Here is a 12449-nt window from a genome sequence, read left to right on the forward strand (position 1 = left end):
GAATTGTTCCATAGCAATTTATTCAACTTGATTTAAAATCAAAATTCCTCATCTTTAGGCAAGGTCAGCTAATGCTAAAATTGCTAGCAAAAACTACATTTTGTTTTACATTTGCAATACATAATAACAACATCAATAGCAATAATTATAATGATAATAAAAATAACAGCAATCATATTTGTTCAAACAAGAATAATTAATTTAAAAAAAATCGTTAAGACCTCTGGCTTTTGAACAATGAAGGCTAATGCTAAAGACTGGCATAAATAAAATAAAATTGCTGGCACTAATTTCCTCTAATTTTCTCTCCTTTGGACATTGAGGGTTAATGCTAAAACTCTTAGCACTGACATGCCAACACTAACATTGGCTCTGAAATTTCTCACTTTTGGACAAGCAGGACTAACACTAAATTTTCTAGTGCTACCTTGCTGATGCTAATACTTGCTCTGATGCACTGCTAAAATTGCTAGCACTAGTCTGCAGGCATTCATTTTGGTTCTGAAATTCCTCTCTTTTGGATGAGGAAGGCTAATGCTAAAACTGCTAGCACTAACTTGCTACTAATGTTGCCTCTGGTGTCTGTGCTCGCTGAAATATGTGTATGTTAAGCTGTTGACGTTTACTGCTTTGGTGATAACCGCTAGTCGTACACTTACCCACTCAGCTTAAGAGCTTCCGAGATCACTACAAAATCTTTTTTTCTTCGCTCAACAAAACCCATCTGTCTCCTTCCCTGTCTCCCCCTCAATCATCACCCCAGTAGCCCCCCTATCGCCCAACCTCCCTAAATCCTATCTGTCCGCACGCTTTCATCGTTGTATCAATCACGCTGAAACTGTAAGAGCAGAGCTGGTCCCCGTTCTCCCATCAGCCTCCTGCTTTATGGCTCGTAGCGTCCTCCCTCTCTGACTCCCGCTTGCCCTCCGGTGCGCATATATGGTTTAATGTGTATACAGTACACATCTGCCAGCAACATATGCCCCAGTAAATGCATCTTGAGGGAAATACATCATTAACTTAAAATGCAGCACGGCTCCAGCTGAGAATTTACATCTGATTTGGAGGTATTTCGAGTTTGTGATGGAGAATATGTTATTTATAATGTACATATATGTGCAAAAATATACATGAATATACATGTCAACTTTTGGAAAATGTGTCTTCCAAAGCCAGTTTGAAAGATGAAATTCAGTATACCCGATCAAACAAAAAACTCAAGGCACAGGAAGTCTGCCCTTTTGGTTATTTGAAAATGCCTTCTGGTGGTGCTGGTCCTTATAAACAAAAAAAATTTGCGAAACATATCTTTGATAATAGACCCGCAAAAATGTCTCAATAATCCATTAAGGCAAAGACACAGGAATTCTTCCCTTTTGGTTTGAATCACACTTTTTGAGTATTTCCAAAAGGGGTTTCCCATATACCAGACATTAGAACGTGGAGACACTCCCCAATTTACAAAAAAAGATATGTTCTGAGCGGCTGTTTGTTAGCTGAATTCATTCATAAGTTCTAAGTTAAAACAAGTTAGCCAAAAAAAACAGAATGGCAACTATGTCGCCATCAAGAGCTGCTCTGGGAGGAAAAGATGATCAAGGTGAGCGTTTTCACGATACCATGCTTCCAGGAGGAGCTTCAAGATAAAATAGTTCCAAGGCCGTTAAAGTCATACACTTATTGCTCTGGTACAGTTTAATATGAAGCAATGCCTGAACTCTCACAACATTTCCTGCTTAGCTATAATGGAGAAGCTTGGCAGGGATTGCATTCTCCCCATGTAGTTGATTGTACTTCTGGCCCATCCTTGTTAGTTCCTACCTGGTAAATGTGTCTTTGCTGCATGGATCATTTTGCTCTTTGTTTAGCATCCAACAGCAAAAGAGCTGAGCTTTATTGTGAAATATTTTGTCATCATTGTATATAGGCAGAGCACGGCAGCAGACGCAACCAAAAACACTTGAAAATTCTTCCCATGCCGCAGAAGCTCTGGATGTCTTATCCGGCAACCGATTTAGACCTCCTTTTCACTCCCTTCCCCATTTTCCCTCCTTGATGACATCTGACATCTCTGACTTGCGCCGAGGGATTCTGCTTTTCATAATGGTGCCTGCTCTCAGGAGACCATTTGCTTTCAACATATCCTGCACCTTGACAGAGCTGAAAAACTTGTCAGGGAGCTGAAAGACGAGTCAGTTCCGTCCCAGCGACCGCGCTTTCCTCGGCGACTGAATCTAAAAAAACTTCAATAACATTTCTTGGCATCTGGCCGCCACGACCGGAGAGCGCACAAATGCTCTCGCAGGACGCGGTGGTCTGTGCTGGCAGAGACGCCGGCACGTGACGACGGCGCGCCGAGGCAAACATCTGCTCGACTTCACGGGCCTTGTCTCCTGTTGGCAGTGTGTGAAAGTCTCACTTCCCACGGGGCCTCATTCATGGTGCTCATCAAAACCATCAAGATAAATTGCTACTTACCATTGTCATCTTATTCAATAGCAGAACCCCATGTGAAATATGTTTTCAGGCAAGTTACACCCCCACCCACCAAAACTAGGGCAAAGCATTGTTTTTGAGGAAAAAAAGGACTTCATGTCTAATAAATTAAACTTTGGAACTACATTTGTTGCGGTATCACCAAGTGTATTTTATTTGGCAAGTCCAACTTTTTTTGGGCAAGTCGGCTGAAAAATGGTGTTAATAATGAGGATCTGTAAAAAAAACAAACAATATAAATGAATACTGTGTTTTACACAACCAAGCAATATTGTGTTTCACATTCCAATTAATTTTCTCTTAATTTAAAAAAAAAAAAAAACAGCTACTGTATTTTTGCTGCCACAGCAATAAAAAGGAATCAAAAAGATGTGCTGGTACCTGCAGGAACCCTGCCTCATTTGCTCCCCTAAAGTATCTTCACGCACCCAGAGAATCAATGTATAGCACCAGGATGCACTTGATTTTTAAACATGGGCCAAAAGTTAATACCATATTTATTTTATCTCCAATTACAGTGACCTCCCTATAAAGCAATATTCCAGATAAAAGAAAATCAGATATATCTAATATATATCTAACATGTGTCTAGCCCAAAGTGAAAATTTCTTTTTACGTGCCTTTTAAACACATTTAATATTTAATCCACAAATTTCCAGTTGATGTAAAACTTATACTTAATGCAAAACAATGATAAAGTTGCAAAATATAGACATGTTAAACACAACATTCTTTAACTAAGCTATGTGCTTTTATCTGACAAACGCCTACTAGCTTAATGCTAACATTTAATTTGACACATTACACTTAAAAACGTTATGGTTATGTCCCTGTTGTGTACTGCATGGTTGAATGTGGATATGTTGTTGTATTATGAGTGCTTTCTGAAAACTAAACTGAACTTGCGTGGAGAAAAAAGGTGAGAATTTTGTTTGTTTTTCCCTCCTTGGGTCAAATTGGAACTGCCTTTAATCTTGCAACATCTTATACAAGATCCGCATTCCTCTGAGTTGCATTCCATTCATCAACCATTTGCTAATTGAAATCTATAAGCACTCCAAAGGGATGCATTGTGCTCTTCTATGACTATAAATTTGCAGCTGTAGTGATACCCTGCCTGGTTAAACCGACTGCCTATCTCATCGTCTCTTCCCGCAGAGCTCCACAGTACGTCCTGCGGGAATCCCGGCGTCCCGCCTAAAGCGGTGCTAAGTGGCGGCGGGCGCTTCGCTGTCGGAGACAGTGTGCGCTACAGTTGCGTGTCCGGCTACGTCTTGGACGGCCACGCCACGCTTACATGCGTGCTCAATGCCGGGAACACGGCTGTTTGGGACTTCCCCGCTCCCGTCTGTCGAGGTACACGCCGCCGCCCGACATGCTTGTGTGTGTGCTCCTGTGTGCAAGGAAAGCCTGTCACAAGCATGTAAGTGTTTGTCCTTTGATGTGTGTATGTGTGGGTGAGGGGATCTAAGATTGTTCTAGTGGTCCCTGCTCATCCTGCCATTCTGCATATGTTTTTGGTCGTATTTACATATCTTCCAAGTAGGCCTACACGCAAACATTTCCAACAAATTCCATTTATTTAACTATTCACCTTTAGCTGCCAAGAAAGTTGTTATTTTGATACAAACCCACGTTTTAGTCACAACCTTAACTATAACGCTTTAACCTTAACTATAATGCTAACCCAAAAATCTAGCTCCAGCTCAGAAACCCTAAACTTCATTCTTATCCCTAATTCTAATTTGTAACCCTCACCTTTAACATCATCCTAATAATACCATCATCGAGAAATATTGTCACTTCCTTTTTTTAAACTCCAACACAAACGCTTAACCCCTAACCTCTAGTCATACTGTATGGCCCAACCGTTAATTACATATCCAAACTAACACCAAAACTGTCAACGTCCTTGATGGCCCTTGATCCCCATATTCCTAGAACCTTAAACCCAATTATTAACGCCACCTTCCACACTTAAATGTAATTTATTTCCAACAATGTGAATCCCAAGTCCTAATACCAACCCCTAAACCATGCATACAGCCATTTTCTTACACTTGTCCAAAGTCAGGTGGTAGAGGCAGCAGTTTAAACAGAGAGTCTCTAGACTTGTCTCTCTCTTGCCACTAAGTCAAGCTCTAGGCCATCTGGGAGACATAGTCTCTCCAGGGTCTTCGTGGTCATCCCCGAGACATCCTCACAGTGGGACGAGCTCAACTCATCTGGCTCTTCTCAATGCAGAGGAGCAGCAGCTATACTCTGAGCCTGTTCATTTGACAGAGGTTCTTACCCTATCTCTAAAGGAGAACTCGGACACCCTGTAGAGTAAACTCATTAGGGCCACTTATATCTGGGACCTTGTTCTTTCGCTCATGATCCACCGCCTATGAACAGAGGGCTGTAGATTGACCAGTAAATTGAGCACTTTGCCTTTTGTCTAAGCCCCTTCTTCACCACCAGACCGATACAGAGTCCGTGTCTCTCTTTCCGTCAATTGTGAACAAGACCAGGTGATGCTTGAAATCCTACAGGATCTCATCCACTGCCTGCAGAGGAAACTCCACCCTTTTCTGACTTAGCACCATGGTGTCAGACAAAGCCTAAACCACCTACTCCCCAAAACAAAATCCTCGAAACTTGCACAAAATGGAGGCCAGTTTATTACAACACATGAAATCATCTTTCACACACAGAAACCCAAACGAGGACTGAAAAAATATAGAAGGCAGCTCTTCTTGGCCTCATGCTGCGCTAACTCACAACCCAGTTTTGCCAACACAAAACGACTGTCTCGCACACAAACACAACCTCATTAGAATGTGATTAAAAGTGACTTGTGATGACTGAGATGCGTCAAATCAAATGCTTGAGATGCGTCACCAGACAACCTATCACACATGGTTTTCGCGAAAGAATCGCAGCGTGAAACCGATTCAAGCCCTCGTTTATAACTTCCCCCCAAGCCCCACCCACCCTCGAAATGAGTCCGTTAATTGCTCGCATTCATCCGAACAACACAGTGGGTGCCAGTCAAGGAGACGCTGTGCTCGTCTCGGCGGTTTTGTGGAGATAGCGGGGGGTCCAGTAAAGTTGCAGCTAAAGGGGTGGGCTACAAACATGATCAAAGAAAACCAAAATGGATGCTGCGCCAGAGACGTCGCTGGTGGCAGAACTGCTTGAACTTGACAAACATGTACAAAGAGGAGCATTGCATATTTCATACACAGTCAATCTTCCCTTTTGTAATTGAAGTTACCTAGTTGCGGCTGAGGAGGGTTAAAAGGGTTCATGCGGGGTTTCGACTAATAGGGAATGTTCACTATCAATTATCTATCGCTATTTTCTATAGCCCTTGCCTCATTAGGGTCTCTGCTGATTTAGGGTGGGAGGCGGGGTAGACTCAGGGCTGATTAAAATTCACACATAGACAAACAACAAATCACATTCAAATTCACATGGACAAGTTAGAGCAAGATTGTGAAATGAGCCTTCTAATTGCTGCTTCAGACCAAAATGGATGGCTTCCTCACCAAATTCAAATTGAGTGTTCTGCTAAGTGAAATATGTATATATATATATATATATATATATATATATATATATATATATATATATATATATATATATATATATAGGCGAGGGTGAAAGATCCAAAGCCCCCAGATAAACGATAGATAGATAGATAGATAGATAGATAGATAGATAGATAGATAGATAGATAGATAGATAGATAGATAGATAGATAGATAGATAGATAGATAGATAGATAGATAGATAGATAGATAGATAGATAGATAGATAGATAGATAGATAGATAGATAGATAGAATCACTATTATACATTCAGTTCAAACTTCATTTCCTGCAGATATGGTGTTAAAATCTCACCTACGTCCTTTCATGCACCCCCTTTTGAAATCCACTGCAATAACCTACCAAAACAGATGCTGATTATCATCCATCACTTTCCCATTGGACAATAAATCCCTTTTGGATAACTAACTCAAAGTTAATTTAATGTTGTATAAAAGTCACATTATCTTAGTTTTATGCACATAACAAAATATTTGCATGAGTAGTCCAGCATTTTTCCACTCATGTCAAGTCACTGCATGGCAATGTAATGGGATGGGAGATGTTGGGAGGCAAGAAAAGCCACTTGTCATTAGCGGATTAGTAATGTCTCTGTCAGTCTTGTCAGTGAGGCTAAGAGGGGTTAAGCTACCACCATGAATGCTGGGCAGCAGGCTACAGCCTTTTATTCAAAATGTTGTCATACACTAAATTCAAATGATGACTGGTGCATCTGAGGTAATCCATTTTCCAAACATTTTTTGGTGGATGGGCTTGGAGATGTTACTTTTATTTGGATCCCATTGCTCTAAATCCTCATTGTTTGGTTGAAATACTTTTATACTTTGTTCCATAAAAGACTGCTGATTTCTGTAGCAGATTTGTTTTGCCACTTAAATCCTAGTTGCCAGTCATTTTTCCACTGAACCTATGCTTTTGTGCCTTGTGGTGGCCAAGGAACTATGTTGAAGTGAGGGGAGGAACCCAATACTACTGGTTCGAGCAGTGATGCTCAACCATTTTTCAGTGATGTACTCCTTGTGAAATATGTTTTCAGCCAAGTACCCCTTAACCAGCACAAAATATTTTTGGGTGGAAAAAAAAAAAGAAAGAAAATAACTTGAAATATCAGTGTCTAATTTATTAAACTTTAGAACCTTTTTATTCTTAATTTGTATTGCAAAAAGAATAATCAACAAAGTGTCCCCCTTTTGAATAATAGAAGAGATTTGGTATAAAAAAGAAATAACTTATTAATAAATTTATAATAGATATCAATATAAAGTGTCAGACCTTAAAAAGACATAATTATAAATATAAATATTAAACAGAAAGTGGCCTATTTGGGATTATAGTAGAGATCTGTGCATAAAAATAGTCATCACCTTAATTATTAATATCAAAAATATAATCAATAGTGTCAGACATGTTCTCCAAAAGAAATAATTACGAATAAATATTTAGAAAAGCATTCAACAAGCAAGTTGAATGGCAAGTTGTGGCAAGTTGGATCAACCATTCTAGTATGGGGGAGAATCTGGGTTTTTAAAATAACGCAATTGAATAAACTACTGTGTTTGAATGTGTTTTATGAACATATATTTTCCTGAAAAATATAATGAATTCAATAATTATTTTGAAATGATTTTTGCAATTTTATTTAAAATCTCAAATACCTCCTGGAGTTCCTTCAAGTACTTCCAGGGCTACCTGTGCTCAAGTAAAAGCTAAATAATGAGCATTAAATATAGCGTTTAACACCTCGAACACATCTCTCATTTGTGCAGTTAATCACAATATATATATATATATATATATATATATATATATATATATATATATATATATATATATATATATATATATATATATATATGAAAAATGTTGGGCTGAGCTCATTAGAATCAGTCACTATTGTACTCTTAATATCCGCTATAGGACTCCAATGCTTCTCATTAGTTACTTTCTACAGTATACAAAGGCCGACTACTCTGTACAGTCCCCGGCTCTGGTTCTGGCTTCTGATGCGAGTTGCCATGACGGCGGGTGCTAATGAGATGATGTGCGGCAGCTGGATTCCTTACACACAACCTGTTCATCAAACGCATACTCGCAACCTGCTGCTTCTTCTATATTTTTCTACCCGTACTTTAAAAGGCTGCAATTGTGAATTAAATTAAAAAAGGGAAGGAATGTGTTGGGGTCATCGCTGTTCTATTTCTGAGCTACCTCTCTGACTTTTTTTTTTTTGTCTTTATCTCAGTGGCTGTTCTAGCACAATACAATGACATACTGTGCAGAATAATCCTGTAAAGGGCATGCAATCATCCGCACTTGTGGCTTGACGAAATTGGGAAAAAAAAAATAGTCTGTTCTCTTTTGGCAAAGGGAAAATCAGTGTCATTATGCTGAAGTTGATAGGAATGAGCATTAATGGTTACACAAAAGATACTTTAATTGCTTATATACAAATAATACAGATAAAATGCCAACTCACTTTACCAAGAAAAATAAGAGTTCTCAGTTCATTTCTGTCTCCAAAAACTTCCTACGTATAAGGCATGTGCCCTTTTTATACACCTGGAGGACATGTTTTTTCCATCCTACATCTCTGGGTTGACCCCGTGCAGTACATGATGATGCTCCTCAGCAGTCTTCCAGGTCTAATTATTGCCTTGCTAATGGTTCCTTGTGGATGTGCAGCTCTGCTGAGCCAAGCAGCTGAAAGAGACCAACACATTCGACCCGATAATCAGACATGTGGACTTCACACATATACGCATATATTAAACATACACAGTACATAGATTAAACAATGTAACAAGCCCAGTTTATGTTCATAGATTCTAAAAAACAGTTCACTTAACATTTAACCCCATGATCTGGAATCCGTTCAAGTACTTCTGCCAAAAGTCATGTTATAGTCAAATGAAAAACCACATTTGATCATATTGGTAAAACGGGTGCACTATTTCTGGGTCAAATGCTATTTAGGGCACTTTATCAAGTAGTCATTTCGCTTTTTTGGAAACCTTCCAACACCGTACCAACACCGACCAACTTGCTAACATAGCCACATCAACTAATGGCGACGTTTGCTTTTTTCTAATATAAAATTATGTACTTTATGCTCAACAATCTCTTGCTGTACCTTGCTTTTGGTAAACTTTTAAACACATCTAAGTGGCCCATGTGCTGCTAGATCACTAGCACTAAGCTAACAAATGAGGGTCCCTCCACTTCATTGTCCAAGTTAGCAAAATCAATTCATGCAAGCACAACATAAGAGGCCAACAGTGAGGTAACGACAAAAAAATAAATACATAATAACCACAATGATGTCCTTCAGTGACTCGTATAACAATTTATATAATCCTTATGAGCCAGCTAAAACGTGCACCATGTCATCTCTGCTGACAATATGCTTTGACATATTTGAATTAGATGGGGAAAATTGGTTTGATTTGGCATTTCTTTCTAACAATCAATTCTCTACGAAAAAACAAAATACTCTTGTTTATGTGCAGAGCACATAGAGTTACTCCAATTAACTCTTCCAATGCCATGGACATGATTTCTCGTCTTTTAGAATAGTAGTAACAATAATAAATTGTAATTCTTGTCAAATACATTTGTTTTTTTATGGAGGGTAACTGACACCCTTGACTAATGCTTACCATTTGAGCACTGTAGTGGTAACTGTGACCATTGGATGGCAGTGTTTCCACATATACGGCGGGTCCCCGTGTTACAAGATTAATCTGTTCCGCGGTTGGGCTCGTAAGGCGAATTCACTGTATGGCGGGCAATCTAAACCTATGTTAAATAGCTTAAGAACCCCAGGTAAAAACAACAAAATTGTACATACATATTTAAACTTGGTACCAAAATAGTATAGTAAGTGCTACGTATATAGAATATACATGTATACAATAAGAAAACATCATAAATAAAAATATAGAAAAGATTTATATATTTAACTTCGTGCGGCGCTTGTTATGCCCATACTCCCTAGTAAGGGTAGCCTAGGCTAGGCTATCCGTATTTCTTGATTATCTCCAGCTTCGTTTCCATATAAATCATCTGTTTACTTCTCTCTTTAACATAACTAGCAATCTTGGGACCCACGGCTAACCCATTCAAGTTTGAATAAAACAGTAAATGCACTATACATATGGTTTTGTAACCGCTCACGGTTGATGCTTTACCATGCTTTACCATTCCGCCATTTTGAAACGAGTGAGGCCGACCAATAGCGGACCAGCATTGTAGTGACGCGTTGCATGGAGGCATTGATGGCAACAGAAAGTAAGTGCAATTACCTAAAAACGCTTGCAGATGGAAACAAAACCACACAAATACAGCCAACCTTTCTAAGAGCAAGAAAGTTGTTTTCGTTGCAAAGTAGGTGCAAAAACTCAATATTTTACATTGCAACATGAAAAAAATGTAAGACAAGGACGCTGTAACCAGGGGGTCCACTTTATAACAAAAATATTACCTACATGCAATACTATGTGAGGAATGGAAATCAATCTTTCACAGCACCCATATTTACAGAGACATAGCACACAATATTCTGTTGGCCTTGAAAGATGAGTGAAAATGCTAAATATACTGACCCTCTCGAGGTTTCCTTCTCTGCCATTGATGGCTACAGACGTCAAATATCCATTTATACTGGGCAAGCAGGGAATGATTTAAATTTTCTACCTTTCACTATACGTTCCAAGCTCAAACATGCATTACTTGCAGTAAATAAATAATACCTCCATGACAATCTGCCATCTGGGGAATAATGTTTAAATCATTTATTGTTAATTAGACAATGTTGTTTAAAAAAGGTTTTGAAGCGATGGCATTGGAGGCCATTAGAGTTGGACATCTTGAAGACAGCAAAAATTTATACGGTACATGCAGAAGGGGCTAAGACATGTCCATTATGTTTGCACAATCTGTGCAATGTGTTATCTCCCCCCAGTCTATCTTGGTTCTTTCCATTTACCGCCTTTCTCCGTAATAGTCCTTTTTATCTGATTTTCAATTCCCGTCTAAAGCGACATAAATTGTAATATCCTGTTCCCATTGTTGAATATTAATAAAAGCCTCTTACTTAACAGACACACTGCCACTATTTGGAGAAATATTGGCAATAACAATAGCAATTCTTCCATGTGAAGTCACTTGACTTGTCATATATCCTTGGCGTTAACAATATGATACTCATGCCTCCTTTGCTCCCCTGCTAGGTTTTTGCAAATGGTTTTATTTATGTGGCAGGTAGATAGCGAGCCCAGTTCATTTATAAGAACAATTTAAGTGCATGTGGAATTGTGTTTAGAAGTCCATTATTCACACTAATCACACTGCCTTTCTAGCCTCCTGCCCCTCCTCTCCGTCTTCTTGCCTCGTCTCCCGCAGATCAATGTAGTGTCTTGTCGTGACACTTGAAGTGGTCTTATCTCTCTCCTGCAGACCTGCTCACTGCTTCCTACTCCACAACCATTACACACACACACACACAATTCTCATACCACACACACTCGCAATCCACTTCTCCACATATTTTATTTCTTAGCTCATCCCCTCTAATGTTCTCGTCTCTCATTACCAGCACGATGGCTGCTGTCTTAACAATCGGAGGAGGGATAAGGATGAAATTAAGCTCTCTGTACCGCGTAATTATGTTGGGCCCTTGGAAGTCCAAAATATCTGTCCAACCTGCAATTTGTTCAGACCTTTAAATTAATTCCTCCATTACGTAATAATGTTTTTTTTTTTCTCAAAAATTAAGCACCACCTTAAAAGAAATTGACTGACAGGAAAGTTAGTAATCTAAGGTTTCATTTTATCTGGGGCCAGTGTCTTGGTTGGTTTATACATCTCCCTTGCTGCAAGACACGATGATCAAGATCGCTGTGAAGCTTCTGCAGATCAGTTTTTTTACAACAGGTTGACAGATAAAACATCTATAACAGGAGTAGCCAAATCCGATCCTTAATAGCCACAATCCAGCCGATGTTTTTTGATGTTTCCCTTCAACCAACACACCTGCCTCAATTCCGGGTCATTATCAGAATGGTGTGCTCCAGGGCTCCATCCCAGGGCACTTGCTTTTAATCATATACCTCCTCTCCCTCTATCTCAGTTTCTCTAATTTTCATATTTAACCTTCTCCTACTTTTACCCCAAATCTTGGCTATATGTAGCCTTCTGATTAGCAGAAACATGCCCCTTATTTTGGGTCTAGATTTTTCTTGTTTGCATTTCATTTACAAGTTTTAATATAAGCCCATAACTATAATGATGAAAAAATATATATCTATCACATTTAAATGTCACTTAAAAGCTTCCCTCAAAAGCCTCTAATGCCTCAAT

General features: G+C 39.0%; 1 protein-coding gene across 6 annotated transcripts in view; it reads left to right on the forward strand.

The window, feature by feature from the left end:
• The window catches only part of csmd3b (CUB and Sushi multiple domains 3b), a 343211-nt gene that overhangs the window by 146370 nt on the left and 184392 nt on the right, over window positions 1–12449 (forward strand). For all 6 annotated transcript variants that reach the window (XM_088404543.1, XM_088404544.1, XM_088404545.1 and 3 more), the window contains exon 4: window positions 3655–3852. In XM_088404543.1, coding sequence (XP_088260669.1) covers window positions 3655–3852 — 198 coding nt within the window. The remainder of the gene's footprint in view (window positions 1–3654; window positions 3853–12449) is intronic.

This window comes from Hippichthys cyanospilos, chromosome 21, assembly GCF_059441005.1.
Source record: "Hippichthys cyanospilos isolate Australia breed blue-spotted pipefish chromosome 21, RoL_Hcya_1.0, whole genome shotgun sequence".
Taxonomy (NCBI): domain Eukaryota; kingdom Metazoa; phylum Chordata; class Actinopteri; order Syngnathiformes; family Syngnathidae; genus Hippichthys; species Hippichthys cyanospilos.